The sequence below is a fragment of the Anoplophora glabripennis genome, unplaced genomic scaffold, assembly GCF_000390285.2.
Source record: "Anoplophora glabripennis isolate ALB-LARVAE unplaced genomic scaffold, Agla_2.0 scaffold14, whole genome shotgun sequence".
Lineage (NCBI taxonomy): Eukaryota > Metazoa > Arthropoda > Insecta > Coleoptera > Cerambycidae > Anoplophora > Anoplophora glabripennis.
In genome coordinates this window covers 2399940-2418144 of record NW_019416352.1, presented here as the reverse complement: position 1 = coordinate 2418144, position 18205 = coordinate 2399940, and the positions used below count along the sequence as shown (strand labels likewise).

The 18205-nt window shown below is 30.2% G+C and overlaps 1 protein-coding gene across 1 annotated transcript; it reads right to left on the bottom strand.

Moving 5' to 3' along the window:
* Window positions 1-1150: 1150 nt before the first annotated feature.
* Window positions 1151-6214, bottom strand: LOC108904055. The gene is made up of 6 exons (XM_018706437.2): window positions 5996-6214; window positions 4667-5148; window positions 3678-3779; window positions 3522-3624; window positions 1288-1446; window positions 1151-1238 (listed from the first exon to the last, which is right to left on the bottom strand). Exons 1-6 carry the CDS (start codon window positions 6212-6214, stop codon window positions 1176-1178), a joined length of 1128 nt encoding a protein of 375 aa, XP_018561953.2. The 3' UTR covers window positions 1151-1175.
* Window positions 6215-18205: the final 11991 nt, after the last annotated feature.

Here is an 18205-nt window from a genome sequence, read left to right as displayed (position 1 = left end):
GTCAGATCTCATAAATTCATGGAAGGGTTATTAAGAAGAAAATACACAAAAGTCATTAAATAATATGTTTACTCGCCTCATTTCTACAGCATATGACATACTTGAAAATACACTGTACCGTGAATGAATTTGTGGCAATTTCGTTTTTACCCGTTTATCATCCCTTCATAATCATACTAGGTGTGAAGTCAACTGGCAGTAGGGGCTCTTAAGAAGCGGCAATACGGAATTTTGACAGAACACCGGAGGCTGACCTCTGTTGCTCTTCGTAAGCGTTCGGAACAGGATCGGATTCTGCTTAAATTTATATTGTTCACTATTTAATTTTGTTGCGTTTTTGCTTACTTTGGATTAATTTAATATATCTCACTTGTGAAGTGGTTGAATAAGAAAAAAAAGAGTACTATTTTGTTTAGAATTTTAAAATTTTTTGAAATTATCTGTTTTAACTGTCCTAAATGTGTCCATATCCACTTTACGTAGTGACATTAGCATAGTTAGTTAACGTCAGTGGTCTTTGACACTGATTCACAAATTAAACACATAATTGTTTGTAAAAACTTGAAACGATTTAAAAAAAATGTTTTCAGCGTATTCGTTACGTCTATTATAGTAGCACTCTTATTGTAAACCAGGAGCCACATGCTAAGGTAAAAGATAATCATATGGCAATTGACGGTAAAAACATATACAAGTACTTGGGGAATAGTGTATCCTTTTCTAGGATTGACAGTTGACACCCATCCCGTTGAACATTACAATGCAAATATTAAAGAGAGTAAAATACATCTCCAAAATAAGTCACGAAAAATTATTCAGTGTTAACGTCGATGTAAAGTCATATTCTAGTCATAAATCCATCGAACCATTACTTTTATCGGCTTTAGATACATGAAAAATTTAAAAGTTTACCGATAAAGTTTATTCAAGAAGTAGTTTCGAGGCTAGCAATTTTGTTCATAATTAATTACGAAAAGAATTATTAAATAAGTATGGCTTTCTAAATTTTTATCAGAATGTAAAAAATATATACCCAAACTTTAAACTCATGCTTTATTTTTTCCTAGAGTAATTACAGTCATTAGTGCAATTTTTTATTCATTTTGTGATTATATTAAGAGAAGTTAATTAATCTGAAATAAATACTAATATGCCACAATTAAACGCCAACCTGTCTAATCCTGTCCAATTCCCATAGTTCTTATGAACATAGCGTAAGACACCATTGTTTTCAGTGTCTGAAAAACATATTACTGTCGAGTTGAAATTTTTAAAAATTATACTTACTTTTAGATACGTTTCCAAATCAAATTTAATAAATCCACCAGCTAAAATAAGTGTTTGTTGTTGAGCTCTAGCTAACATCATTGTTTGTGCCACTTTTACTGAAGATACAGGGTGATTGTCCCAGTTGTTGAAGTATACGTAGTTTGATGTAAGCTCAGCCTACAAAACATGTTAAAAATCTCAATCATTTATTTATTTATTTAGAAATTACAATATCCAACGGGGCAAAGTCCCAATTACAGGATAAGGTAAAACAGAAAACCTTAAATAAATTTAAAAACAAAAAGACAAACTAACATTAAACATAAAAATATAAGTACTACATAAAATATAGCAATCAAAATATAAAATATGAAATCCAGACAAAATAACTTAAGTATAAAAAATAACAGACAAATAAAACAAATAAGCTAAATAACATATACAAGATAAGAATTACATTTGCTAGACAAACAATTATTGTATGTCATTCATAGAATGAAAAAGTATATCAAGTCGATCTTCATACTTTTGGTAATTGGAAATCATTTGATATAGAGGAGATGCTATTAGTAATTTGGTACGAGGTGTGAGTAATTGTAAAGCAGAGTGAAATCTAGAATTAAGTCTAAGAACATGACATAAAATTCTTGAGAAACGAGTCTGCATTTAAAGCGTTTCAAAAAGGAATACAATTGAAAACATAATTCGCCTACGACAGAGACTATTAAAATTAAAACAAGAAGGCAATAAATCTTGAAGTGTACCACGAGGAGGATAAAATCCATAACTAATAAAATGAATAGTCTTTAAAAATCTTAGTTCTACTTTCTCTAATTGAATATTATAAATATTATAAATGGGACTCCAAACATCGATGCATATTCAAGTTTGCAACGCACAAATGCTGCCTACAATATATTTAGAACCTTTACGTTCTGAAAGCCCTTAGAACTACGCAAAATAAAGCCTAATTTTTTATAAACAGATTTGGTTACTAAACTAATATGTTCGTCAAACGATAATCTAATAGTATCAAACGTAACACCAAGGTCAGTAAATTGCGTAAACTCTAATTAAAAAAGATTGACCAATTTTATAATCAAAATCTAGATTAGTTTTGCGTCGACTGTAAGACATAATTTTACATTTGCTTACATTCAGAAGTAGATTATTATTACATGAACACCAATTGTGTAATCTATCAAGATTATCTTGTAACCTAGTACAATCCGTAGAGGATTTAACTTTCAAGAACAACTTCAGGTCGTCCGCGTAGAGTAAATAATTGACATCGAGGCATTCAGTTAAGTCATTAATAAAAATAACAAACAACATTGGCCCCAGGATTGATCCTTGCGGAACTCCAGAAGATTGATGGAATTTACATGATTGAAAGCCACGATACTGCACAAATTGGTACCTGTTACTAAAATAATATTTAAACAGAGATAATAGAGCAGGGGATATACCATATGACTCAAATTTCAATGTTAATAAATTATGATCAAGCGATTGAAAGCTTTGGAAAAATTGGTATACGTACACAAAATCTAACACAAAACTAGATTTGACGTAGTTGAACGAACATGTTTAAAGATAGTAAAATACATTATTTAGAAAATTATTGAAAAAAATATTTCGATTTTGTTGGTATGTTATTGATGTGAGTTTGTTTCTATGATATTATAATTTGTAAATTATATTATATTATTTGTTGTAAGTTTGTAAACTTACAGGGTGTAACTTTGAATATCATATTTATACGAAGGCCCCTTTGACCTTTAGAAACATCTTAAATTTGTTTTCTCAAATTCGTACACACTTCGTACTCATTGGTATCAAAATAACATGTCGCAAAGTGATAAAAAAGTAATGCCACTAAATTAGTTTCATACAGTTGGCTTAAAAAGGTAACAACTGGCAACATTGATACCCACTCCGATCCGGATGCGATGTAGTGGCGGCGCAGACAAGAATTGATATTAACTCAACCAAGTATATTTATTCAACTTAAAAGAAAAGATTCGTATTATTATTCTCGGGAACATGTACGCCAATATTCTGTATTATTTATTTCTGATAGTCTTAAAAATGTCTCAATAAAGAGACGAAACGTCGAGATCCAGAAAATTTGTCATAAATTTCTATTTGCGCAAAAATCTCCTATACTATTAATTACGGAATAATGTTTGTAAACGAATAAGTTGATGTAATAAAAAAATGTAACAGAAATGAAACATTATCATAACTACCTCGTCAGTTACAGCCTGTGCAGGTAGACAGTAGCAGATGCAATATTGCAATACTCCAGTGGATGCATACATGATTGCTTTGATTGCGGCCATTATTGATTTCCTAAAAAATTATGTAGTTTTCATTTTTTATTAGGATAGTAAGTAGAAACTTACTGTACTGATGCAATGTACATCTCCACACACATAGCCAGAAGTACGTTAACAACATACAGCAACATGCCTTCAGACAGCGTGTTATTTATTCTATTTACGTAACTGAAAATGAACAATTGCAGCTATAAATTTTTTAAAGTGTAGCGGGTCTTTGTAGAACATTATAAACAACTCAGAAAACAAGGACAAAGAAGTTCAAACTTGGATACCTGAAAATACCAAAAAGTCTCTAACAACAGTTGATTGAATTTTACAGTGAAGAAATATACAGAATGTCTTTGACTGTCGAACAATTAGCGAACATTTTGGAAGAGTATGTATCTTCAATATGAAGAGAAATAGCGAAAATTATAAAGAAAGTGTAATTTAAACAATGTGTAACTCCACAGAAAAACAGTTGCAAGAAATGAAAAATATAAAAATATAAAATTAAGTTCAATCAACCATTTTCTGATGTAGTGATCGCCAGAGCTGCTGGAGATGATGTGCGAAGAAAATTACAAAAAGAGTTTCTCTTGAAAAGAGAGTCTAGTGACTCATCTATTAACCTGTGATGAATATTTTGAGATGAAGACAGGGTATCCCAAATTAATGACTGTGTAATTTTTTTTTGTATTGCTTCACATGAATTCTCCTTGCTAGGAGAGGAGAGGGAGGATTCTACTCGTATTCAATTTTTCCATGAAGAAACTGATAATCTAGAAAACCTAACAAGTTGAAATGAATATAATCCAATCTTCTCTAAAATTACATAAAGTAGTTTCAAAAGATTGGCAGATAGTAAGTGGCTAATTATAAATGTCCTTTCAATAAATTTCGAAATAGAAATAAATTCTTGAATTCAGTAGGGGCGAATTTAGACGTGAAAATTTTTGGGTCCTCTTTTATATTAGCCAGTTCTGACCCATAACTTTTGAATTGGTCATATCATATTCACTTAGGTTGCGTGGCTATATCCTATATTTTATTTTTTTAATACAAAATCTTACTCTAATATAAAATTATGATGATCTACGATTTTCTTAATTCTCTGATTAATTTCCGATTCTTTCATATTTTGAAACATACGCTGGATTTCTTGGTTTAACATGTCAAACTGCAACTTCACCAATAGGAAAAGGGCCAATGTGAACAGGTCCATACCAACGATAGGTCCATGCACGCCAAAAACAAATAGCACCTCTTCATAAAACGGCATAACACCAAATGGAATCCACGTCGGAGTGGCAGTGGTAAAAATCAAATTATCGCCTTTTACGAAAAGCGGCTTCAACAGAAAAGCCACTGTCGTGGCAGAGGCCCAAATATTGTAGACAGCCGACCGATTTTTTATCAATTTTAGATAGTTCAGATGCTTCTTTTTCTCTACCTCGTCCTGTACATCGTCGACTTTCCAGAAATAATTTATCCTTTCCAGTAAATCGTAAAATTGGCGTTCCTTGACAAAAAACATGGTCAATTTCATCATCGCCTATAATAAAATACCAAATTTAAGTTACATATTTAAAATTCCTTGATGACAGACGTTTTCAGTATAATGAATGAATGAAAAGCCAGTGAAATACCAACATAGTACTTTAAAAATAATAAACTATGTCCCAGAAATAAGTGCTGAAATTTTAACCATGTATTTGAGTTGTCATAAGTAGGCTTAGTAGTAGGGTCGGTAATATTTTAATCGTTGTTCGTTACATAGACATGGTCAAGCTTGTATGATCTTGTTTCAGTACAAATTTTATTTTAGTCTCTGCACATGAAAAAAACATAAAAGGTAAATAAGTATCGTTCAAATCAAACTAATTAGTTATTAAAGTTAAATAGGTCCGTTTCCTTTTAACCAGTGTAATAAATCTTGCTGATAACTGATGAAGGCATATTAATAGTAAAATAAACATGTTCTTATTTATTTTACTGCATTTATAGTAGTAATAGTTTATTTAATATTTACCATTCATAAACGCTCAACTAACTTCTTAATAATAATAACCTAATAATAATTTAAATGTAAAATTATGGAAGGTATGTATTATTTTACTTAGATAATAAACAATTGAACTTACAGGATAGTTTGATATTAGATAACAGTGTATAGTGTATAGTGTATAGTGTATATGTATAGTGTATAGTGTATATGAGATTTCTTAGGGCAATTTTTAAGGGTCCTTGATATCCATAGAATATTCAAATTTTCTATACTATTAGAACTTTGATGATTTGAATACACAGATGCACAAACAGAATTTCGAAATTCTAGGTACTGTCGAACTACTATAATAAAGTACAAAGGCAAATGGTGATAGTGGAATGCTCATACTTACTTGAAATATTAAAAATAAAGTCTCAAGTACAGTTGTTAGATCTGATATGGTAATATGGTCCTTATAAATCAAATGTAAAATGGCTAGATAAATAATGCTCCATTGCCAAAAGAAAATAATGACAAATATAAATATTTGCCCGGTTCTATACTTTTCTTCTGGATATACTCCCATAAACCTGCACATCGTCAGAGGTATATACAATAACGACAAATACATCTTCAAAATTATTCTAAAAATGCATACATTAGTTTTTAAGTCTTTGTATTAATACAAGATTGATACTTGGTTCATTGAAATTCACAGTTGATGTGAACAACTCTATTTATGTACTTTAATACTATCTTGTATTTAAAAGTTGTAAATTATGCAGATGAATTATTTACAACTGCATTATATTGATTCAAAAGAAGATGTACTCGGTTGATTGCACTTTAATACATTTTGAATGTATATATTTTCTTCATATCCTCAAAGTAATTGATTTTGTTCTTTGTTGTTAGTTGTATCGTATACTTAAACATTAATACTTAATAATTAATATAAAATCGGTGTAAGTATTTCTAGATTGTAGACCTGTGGTTTTCAGTAACAGTTCAAAATCTTTTTTAAAATACATATATTTTTTTCTGTTTTACATGAGTAGAGCCCAATGGTTCTCAGTCAACATGTTATAATATTTTGCAAAGCTTTAAAATGTTTTACTTAATTTCTGTACACACTCAAGTACTATCTCATCTTTAATATGTTGTTGAAAGAAATTATGTATTCTGCATTATAGATAGATTTATTGATTCAAATGCAGGTGCTTAATTTCTTTTCTTGCTTTAACGCAAACAACTTTCACAATACACACAAATGTGAGGATTCACACCATTATTATCTGTATAAATAATTCAAACTTTTGTTTAAAAAAATCTGTAGAGCAGATAAATGTAGTGGTTGGATATATAACAATATAGATACAGAGTCAAAAGAAAATTTTAATTTTTCTATTACAGTTGCTGCAATCCTGTTACATATTAAATAAATAATTAAAAAACAATTTTCTGTCTTGTTTTTAGTATATCAGGAAAGTTACCTGGAATGATAATTATAGTGAGAATTTAAAATGTTTTCGTGACAAATTTAAAGATTTTCCTAAAATTTGCATAAGAAAGTGGCGAACAATATTAAAGAACATTATAACGAGCGTTCAAATAAAAACGTGGTCGAAGTTGGCTCTGACACATTGGACGTAGGGAGTAGCTTATAGCGACCAACTTAACCTCATTTCTCAACGAGCTGTATAGCAGCTGTCAGTTTCAATAACGTTAATGACTATATAACTTTATTTTAAAGAATAATCGTGATAACAATAACAAACAATTAAAGGAGCTGCGGAAAGTGTCCCCCTCCTTGTTATAACAATAAATTAAAGCAGCTGCTGAAAGTGTCCCCCTCCTTGTTCCAAGCACTTTTCACACCTGTTCCTCAAAGAATTAAAGACATTTTCTAAGATGCTCGGGGTATTGTTAATTTCACGAATCTTGTCTATAAGTCGAGCCTGCAGATGGTTTAAATCAGGAATAGGCAGTTCAAAAATAGTGTTTTTAAGGTAAGGCCACAAAAAGAAATCACACGGCGTAATATCACATGACCTCGGTGGAAATTCATGTTCAGCATTGAGACTTATTAGTCGATTTTGGAAAACTTCCCTCAACATATTCATCGTCTCGCCTGCCGTATGTGCCCTTGCGCCATCTTGTTGAAAGTAAAAGTTTGTAATTTCGTTTTCTTCCAGCTGGTTAACAAAAGGAGCGATAATTTCTTCTCTATACCTTTGCGCAGTAAGAGTACCATTAAAAAAAATAGGTCCATAAATCCTCCTTCGATTGAGAGCACACCAAACTCCAATTTTTTGAGCGTGTAGAGGGCCCTCGACAAAAAAGTTATCTGGTTTTTCAGAAGACCACATTCTCATATTCTGTGAGTTTACGTAACCACTTAAATGAAACCAGGCTTCATCAGAAAAAAAGGTGATATTATGAAGTTCACCGTAGTTGTTTAAAAACCATTCACAAAATACAGCCCGTCGCGGAAAATCAACTTCATGAAGTTCTTGCTGACAAGTTAAACGATAGGAGAACAAACGCAAATCTTTTTTTAACACTGTGTGGCAGGTACCGACTGATACTCCCACCATTTGTGATAAAACACGTACAGAAGTTCTTGGCGCATTTTCCATTATTTGTTGGACATTTTCTTTTAATTCTTCAGTCCGCTTTTTAGGTCGGCCGCTTCCTTCTTTTCTTGTTACACTGCCCGTTTCACGAAAAACATTAACACAACGCTGAACTGCACTTTGAAAAATTTTGTACTCAACAACGCCGGGAAATTGATTTTGAAATTCTATGAAACATTCCTCAATAGAATACTTCCATATTCCATCAATCTTGCGTCCATTTCTAAAGTAGGACTCTATGATAAACACTTTTTGTTCTTGAGAAAACACCATTTTAAACGCTTTTTAAAACGAAAATATTCAAATTGATAGCGGCGATATAGCGCTTTGACAGATGACGTTTAAGTTCATTTGCTATACGCTACGCCCTACGTCCAAATTTTTAGAACCAACTTGACCACGTTTTTATTTGAACGCTCGTTATTAAATATTTTCAGTTATATATTTCACTGTAAAACTGCGTGACAATTTTTCAAACCATACTGAATACTGTCTCTTTTTATTCACAAAACACATCTCGGTGTTACAAATCATGTTATCAAATATTTCATTGCTCTTGTCATTGCATATTTGTAACAGAAAAAACTGATACATTCATTGTTCGTGGAGCTGAGGAAATTTTCAAAAATTTAAAAATTAAAAAATTGTATTGACGGATAATTTTTAAGTATTTGAAAATTAATGTCATTCATTATTTTCAAAGTTTAGTGTTTTTATCAAGCAAATTATTGACAAAACTTCAAAAAAATTAAAAAAAAAACAAATCAGCATGTGTATATTTTTTTTAGTAAATTAAATGAAAAAATTACAGAAAAATTACATTGCGTAGAAACTATACCTTCATTTTGTGCATTTTAACACAACAGAATAGATAATAGGTATAGGTACTTACCATTTAGACAGATATCTTTTGTTTTGAAGTGCGAACTATTCCATTAATTATTCTCATATTTCCTATTTTTTAGACTAGGAGTGCTCTTATATAAAGTTGAACTGGGAACACAGACAATAGAAATACTTATTTTTTAAGAGTTCTTGTCATTATTCAAAGTTCTGACTACTTAACATTTTTGCAAATTTAACTGATGAGTGAACGTACTAATAAAGTACGATGAAAAATCTAAAAACTACTGTTCTTACAAAGTCTAATTTTCTCTAATTCCCATAGTTCTTATGAACATGGCATAAGATACCATTGTTTTAACTGTCTGAAAAATAAAATAAATATAAAAAGATAATGACATAAAAGTAATTTGACTTAAGTTAAACATTTATCAATTATCTAATATCAACGTTATGTAATTTGGTTTATTTCGTGTTTGTCAGTTTGCTGCCAAGTGATGAAGATATTAATTAAATATTTTCTTATTTATTTCAGTGCACTTCGATTTCAATTTTAATTTAGGCTTTGAAGTTTTCGGGGGTGCTCTTTTTAAATAAAATAATGCCATTGTTGTAGCACTTCCGGTTATACCGAAAGTCGCCATCTACGTGTTTATTTTAAATGGAACACCCTGTATATTTTTGCATATTTGGATTCTACGCGTAATTTTAGGGGGACTTTTATAAAGCTTCCCTATATGTATCTGTAATGGTCTTCGAGATATTTCAATTATATCAAAAAAAAGTTGCTTTTCCATAGCCTAATTCAAAGTTGCTTATTTTTTACATCGTGCAAGCTGAAATATTGATAGTTGTTGTTGATGATCATTTATTACAGTTGCTTTAAAAATTATTTTCTATCTATCGATATTACACTTCCCTATAACTAGGTATTTTAACATTACTGTTATTGACGGTTTTTGTGATAAGTATTAAAATGGTCCAATTTCTTCCGAAGATGGATATGACATTGCTAGCATACTTAAAAACAAAACAACACCAATATGTCATAAGTCATAATTTGCTGTTAATCTGATAATGGTAATTAAATATTGATTTTTATATAATGGAAAAGACCCGTATTCAAATGCTGATATTTAAAATTTATTATTTATTCATGGGTAGTGCAATGGGATTATAAATATCAACATTTGAAATCGTATTGTTTACCATTATTTTCGAACCAGTATTTAACCAATGTCAGATTGTTCAGCAAATGATAACGTATGAAATATTAGTTGTTTTGTTTTCAAGATTGCTACCAATTTCAATATTTGACTGGCGCATTCGCCATAATATCGACTTAATCGAAAATATTTCAATTATAATTTATAATTTTCGCTAATACGAAGACAACAAATTATTTTAAAAAAAAAAGAATAATAATACAACTTAATTCAGGCTACTTATGAGATTGACACTTACTATTAAACTGGTTTCCAAATCAACTTTCATAAATCCACCAGCTAGAATAAGAGTTTTCTTCTGGGCGCGACGAATCATCATTATCTGCGCTACTTTCACTGAAGATACAGGGTGTTTGTACCACTTGCCGAAATAGACGTAATCTATTGTACGCTCGGCCTGTAAAAGGATATTAATAAATTCTTCATTTTGCCATTTAATGACTTCATTTATTATTAATCTAAATATTTTCAAATGTAGATGACATACAATTATTATAAATGTGTCTTAGTTTAATGTGAACTAATAGTTTTTAAATTGGTTATTTTAACATTACTATATATGAATGGTTTATAAAAAGTGAATTGTTTCTTCACTAGTATTGCACGTATTCCTTTCTTGGCAAGTCACAAAATTATGTATGTACATACATTCCCAAATTTAATTAAACTGATAATTAAATAACTTATCTAACTATAAATTTATTCCGTTTGAGAAGATACATAGTGTTGACTTCTATCAATGGAGAAGCACATACAATATTTTCTTTCAAATTAATTATTTTCTAAAAATTAATTTTCGCATTTTGTATTTTCAGAATTTATTATTTATCTATTTCTTTATTATGTACATAAATATATCGTTCAAAACCATTTGCCACAGTTTTCGACAGTTTAATGAGTTATTCGAAATAAATTGCGGTTTGTTAATTGAGTTTTCTTATAAATTTATAAAACTGCAAACATCTTCACTAAAAAGCCCAGAATTTCGACGTCATTGAGTATTTTGAAATTTTAATAAGTTGATTTGATTCATAATTGTGTTACAAAGTTCAAAAATCTAATCTATTTTATTAATCAAACTTGTAATTTTCGAATTAATTATTTTTTAATCAAAAATAAGCTCATTACATGACTGAATAAATAAAAAATTCATTTCACAAAAAACCTGAATGGCATTTTTTTGCTGTAATTACAATTTCAAATACAATATAACAATGAAGAATAAAAAAACATTTAAACATTTTCTGAGGGAAAGTAGGGTCAAATTTCTTCACCACTGATTTTCCAGGTTTTCAATTATTGCATTGTTTTTAAAATTGTAAATATTTGCAATAAAAAGTTCCTATAAATTCTGAAACAAACGGTTTTACAAATTTTTGCGATCTTTTGAATATGTTAGTTATAAGCTTATTAGGCTGGAAAAATACTAATTCGAAAATAATTAATTTTTCGAATGCAATTGAAAACACCTTTTTTCTTTGGTATACTAGTTTATAGAATTTGGCTATGGCATCGAAATTCTCATATATTCGGAAAACATTTCCGCTATTAGCTGATACACATAAACGTCAAAGATATTTGCGCATTTGTGATGTGAAAAGCTTAAACACCCTGCAATTTGCAAATGAAACTTTGGAATGGCATATTTTTTCCAATGATCATATTATATATATTTTAGCCTCAAGATTATCTGGTAGTATTTGTGTCATTTAAATGCACTCTGTAGTAGGGCACATTAATTTTCTACATTATTTTTATATTTATTTTTATAAGCAGATAACTAGGTACCCTTACCTCATCACACATTGCTTGTGCAGGCAGACAATAGCAAAGAATATATTGACTTAGTCCGTTAATCATATAAACCACTGCTTTAAAGGATGTTGTTAGAGAATTTCTGAAAAATTGTATATATTAATTTGCATAAAGAGATTTCAGATCAGATAAAAATCACATAATTTGATTTAGTACTCTTTTGGTCAATTTTTACCATTTTTTTCTTTTTAGAATGACTAGGAATAATGCAAAGCTTAATCTACATTATACGTTGATCAAAATATTTAAAATAATAAGATATTTTATCTATACATAGCCAAAGACTTGTACACCTGCGAAGAAAACAGTTTGGAGCAGAAACTAAAAACAATAGAGGTGAAGGGAAACAAACTTTCAATTTTTCTTAAAGCAGTGTGAAATGCCAAAACTTACTGCGTCGAAACAATGTACATTTCCACGCACATTGACAGAACGATGGTAATTATATACGCCATCATACCCTCAGAGAAAGCACTATTTATTCTGTTTACGTAACTGAAACAGAAAACAAAAACCTTTTTTTATCATTAAAAATTCTTTCAAATAGGATTGAAACTTTCGGTAAATTCGAATTAAATAACAACATTTATACAGGGTGTTAGAAGTTTGACTGCCTTAATTTTAACAGATGATAGAATACATTATAATAATACCATAAAATATGTTAATCACTTTTTTTGATCATCTTCATGCTTAATTCTAAAAGTAATTAGCTTTGTAATAAATTTAAAATTCGACAAAAATAACATAATTAATTATAAACTGTGAAAACGTTAATAATATTAAAAATGATAAATTGTAATAACTGTACATTCGAAAACAATCATCTCTATTCATTCATGACACGATTTTCCTTTGATAAAAGACCGACAACTTTTTGCTCTACTTTGCATGTGTACACGTGCAAATTAGAAGTTTATTGACCTCGACACAGGTTAACCTAGGTCGGAAATACGTACCGAGTTGTTTCATTTGTCTCCGCCCGATTGTATTTTTATCTTCTATTACTTACAGTCAATATTTAAATACTACATACATTTCACCCTCTCTTTATAATTTATCTAGTGAGTGTTGGTTTTTTATGACATTATTTCTGTAACGAAATTGAAATGGTTATGAAATGAAATTTAAATTATTTGAACTCTTGGGGTTTTGTAATTTCAATATTAAATTTTATTTAAAGTGAAACAGAGCTAATTTCTTTGCAGCCATAATAGTCACATTTGGTCAGATGAATACCCGCACACTACTCGTCGGTTTAGCTTTCAGAGGAGGTTGGGTGTCAATGTATGGACAGGAGTATGTATATGGCATTCGTTTAATTGGGCCGCATTTTCTACCTGTACATCTGAATGGGCCGCGTTACTTTCAATTTTTAGTAGAAGGCTTACAGCAAATTAAAAAATTATCACTATGATGTTAATAAAAAATGATTTTTGGCAAGTCATGCTCAGATCTCGCTGGGCAACAATAACAATTTAATATGTTGATTGCATAATTATAAAAAAATAATTTATAGCATTTTAAATTATTATTGGCTGACGTGAGCAAACCGTTTATTTATTGTGTTTATATGTGCGAAAATATATAAATATGGCAACATTGCATCTAGGTCGTTTTGTTCATATCGTAGCCGGCTGACGTCAGCCGGTCAGTAACAGCCTGAAAAGGGGCTTAAATAATGATTTGAAAATTTTTTTTTTCAGTTTAAATATGCAATTAAATTTTTTTTAATCACGCCATCGTATTATACTCATTTTTCTCTATCTGCTCTTAAAATTAATGACATTATAATTGAATCACCCTGTATAACCTTTTTGTTCATTTATGATTACTCTATCAATTAAACATTGTTTGAATGATACTAATACAAAACACTTACAGTTAACATTTATTTAAAGAAATTACGAACAAATATAGGAGTGTAATAGGAAATATGACAGCAGTTTTCTCCGCTAAGCACTTAGCTGTGATTTATACAGGATGTTTCATAACTCTACTGACACAGAGCACACACGTGTAGAGGATTTTAAAATATACGAGGAAACAATTGTTCAGAAACCAAAATCACCAGATCTGAATAATTGCGATTTCTTTCTCTGGGGGGCTTTAAAAAAATTGTTTATTCGACACCGATTGTATCTGGAAGCAGATTTATGTAAACGTATAAATAATAAATACAACGCCATAAAAAATGATCCACAGTTATTGCGCGGAGTGGACTTTAATTTTCGGCTGAGGGTAAATTTATGTATTAGAGAAAATAGTGGCCAGTTAATAGTTATTATAGTGCTATTTAACAATATAACGGTAGTCTATGTGGTTAAAGTTTTGTTTGTAAGGTTCCTCTTTTTTTATATATATATATTTTTTTTATATATATATATTTTATATTATAAAAACAAAATAAAGAATCTAATTCAATGAAATTGCCTTTTCTTGATACTTTTTTGTAAACGTCAAAAATGACATGAAATCATAGCCTACTAGTAGTAAAAGTCGTAAAACTGCATAGTTTACTTTTTGTCCGATTCAATTAGTAATGACGCTGTTTCACAAAATCCCGATTTTCTCAAAAACCGTTATTTTTTCGATAAATTTGTGTAAAATAATTTCCAAAATTAAATTTGCGGTAATACTGATAAAACTATTTAATAATTGGCATACTAATCTCCATATTAAGGCATTGCTGAAATATTGTTTATCAAAATTTAACACTCATCTTCAGAGGCCAATCTCTTCAACCGTACATTCCAGAAAAAAATCTTACATAACAAATCGGCATATTTTAAGAGCTTCGTGCCCGCTTTGTGTCGGTAGAGTTATGAAACACCCTGTATATCGCAATAAAATAATAAAATGTCTTACTCCAACAGAAAGCTGTGATAATCAACTAATTTTTTAATTTGGGCATCGATATTCTTCAAATTTTTTCCGGGTTTGCCTATTTCTTGGAAAGCCCTCCTTATTTCTTGGTTCAGTAACTTGAACTGCATTTTGAGCAGCATCAATACGACCACTATGAATATGTCAAATCCAGCAATAGCAAAATACAGACCGAATATAAATACCAGGCCTTCGTAAAATACCATAACATAAAACGGAATCCAGTCTGGTTTATAAGTCGTAAAAGTTAAATAACCACCTTTTACGAAAAACGGTTTACAAGTAAAAGCCAAGGTGGTAGTTAAACACAATGCGTTGTACATCAGTACTGCCATTTTTAAGAACTTTAGGTATTTCAGGTGTTCGTTCTTCTGTTGTTTGTCTTCGGTGTTTTCAACTGCCCAAAAAAATTTCGTTCTCTCAAGCAAGTCGTGGAGTTCCCTTCTTTTGACAAAGGCAAAAGTTAGTTTCACTATCGCCTAAAAAAATTGTATGAAAATGTATAATGTAACAGCTTTTTAATCAAATGGTCCTGCAGATTTAACCTATTTAAAAGAGATGCTCCTCGATTCTTTTTTCTTTTAAAACTTGGTATACTTGGTCGTAAACGTTAACAGTTACTTATTGGATTAAATAAGTGTATACTTACGTGAAAAGTTAGAAGTAATGATTCAAGTGCATTAGTCACATCCAATATAGTAATTTGTTTTTCGTCGTAAATTAGGTACATTATAACCAGGCAAATAATACTCCATTGAGAAACGAAGGTAATAATAAATAAAGAAATTTGCTTTATACTGTATCCTTTCTTGGGATTTGTACCCACGTACTCGAGCATTGCCAGACATATGTTAAATAATGACAAATACATCTGCAAATAATAAAAATATATATCAACTATTAACGTTGAAATTAGGTACAGTAGAAATTTTTTAACTAATTTTAACAATTCCTGCGCCGTATTGTTTCATATGTAACTTTCAAATAATTATTTGAATTATATTCTTTTAAAATATGTCAAATCAACAAAAAATGTATAAAAACAACAAGAAGTGGAATTGAAATATGTTACAAATGAAAATAAAAAGTGACGTTTCTTGAAATGGATCATAATTTTCAAAAAATTATAATTTCGAATAGGTGAAATTTGAATAGGAATATTTTTCAAAAAAAAAAAAACAAAAAGCTTGATCTCTAATATCAAGTAAAGACTTTACCTCAAAATTTTTCTACCAACTCAGGCGCTACCTCTTATTTAAGTGAAAACTGTCTACACCAGATTAGGTCTATATCGATTCCATAGCTGAACAGATTACGTGATATCCATTTAATTTCTTTTAAATGTGCAATTCATTGCATATACATGTATATACCCTTCCTGGATGTCAATTATTCAAATCTTCTATGCCTGTGAACTAGAATTGAAACTACATTACAATACTTATTCATTAATTTCGTTTCTGGAATCTATTTGAAACTCATCGTCATTTGTTTGAAAGTATTTACATATAAAAAATTGTACTTGAGAAGATTTATAACCCAATCTCCCCCAGTCAGTTACGCTAATGTAAGAGTTGAGGATACCGTCGTAAGTGATTCACTGTCACTCTCCCGTTTATTTTTCAGTCATTTAATTTTCTCAAATTGTAAAAAAATATAGGAAAATTATTTCAAATTTTTTAATGGAAAACTGAAAAAGCACGTATAAGTTATATATTTTAAACATTAATACGTCACTGAAAGCTTGGATGTGCTCTAAACTGTGTCGAATAAATGCTTTCACTTTTTTCCAAATGTATTAATAAATTGAAAGAGGCACTTTTATTTATAAGCAATGATATATGTAATTTATTCATCGAACGTCAAAAAAAATCGAGCTCTCCGATGTGTGATTGAATGTCGACTCTGGTATTTCGCAGTTCAGTAACCAGAGCGGCCAGTGTGTGTATACGAACCGAAATTAAGCGTATTAGTTGCCTTTCGATACATTGAAACTGTCCTTGCTTATTTAGAGGGAAAAGTACTACCAGGGGTTTTACACGACAAGTCCAAGAACCTAAAAAAACAAAAACCGTTTCTTTTACTTTACTTAAACGACACAGTTGCAATGTATAGCACCTTTTTACTTGTGACAGATGAATATATTGTAACAATTTACGATAATAACCTTTTTTGAATTCAGAACATTATTAAAAAATTTGTTGTGAGATCAGCCATCTAGCGCTCAACACGATTACGACTTTTTCTGTCTTCCATGGGATATAGCCAATTTTTACTAGCAATGCCAAAAGGACCCAAAGTCATTGATATAGACAAAGAAGTAGTGAAAAAAAAAACAGCCAAAGTGCTCATGAATACTAATAATCAAAACATTTTGGTAGAAAACGGCTCAGTTGAAAGCCAGTTTAGCCAGTGCCATTCCGAGGATGTATCGGTCCATTTCTCTTATAAGTAAACAATATAAAAACAGCATTTCAAAACATGAGGCTACTTTAAGCATCATGACCGGGTTAAGAGGGTTTTTAGTAATTCAAATAAAATTATTCAATATTATTATCAAATTATTTATTTAAATTTAATGAATAGACTTTTATTCCACACAAAAATATATCTATTTTGAAAATTCAAATTATGGTGAGTAAATGTAGTGTTGTATAAATGTACAATAAAGAAAATAAAAAAGTAGGTATATTAAAATTCATCTTCTAAATATTCTGATGAATTATTTTCGTCTCCTAGATTGATAACGATAAGTTCCACAGTAACGTCAATTAAATTATCGAGTTCCCACATTTTCTCCTCTTCTTTTTGTACATGATGTATACATCTTTGCCAGTTATCTGCAGTTACTCGTTCCAAGGAATTTTTTAACAAAATTTTCACGTCACTTAATTTAAACGTCGTATTATTTCGCACTACATCTCCTTTTACCTGCGCCCAGACTAATTCGATTGGGTTAAGATCACAGTGATAAGGTGGTAACCGTAGTACCGTTATTTGGCGATTTGTTGCCATTTCATCGATAACATATTTTTTCTGATCTTTATTAAGATTGACAAGTGTCAAAAGTTCCTTTTTCACCATATGTGTTCCAAAAGAAATGTTTTTTTCTGGATAACCATTGAATTATATTGGCTTTCCTCCAAGCAGTTGTAGGCGTCCGCTCGGTCTGCCGTGAATGGTAACTGGTACAATAGTCACTAAACACAAGTCGAA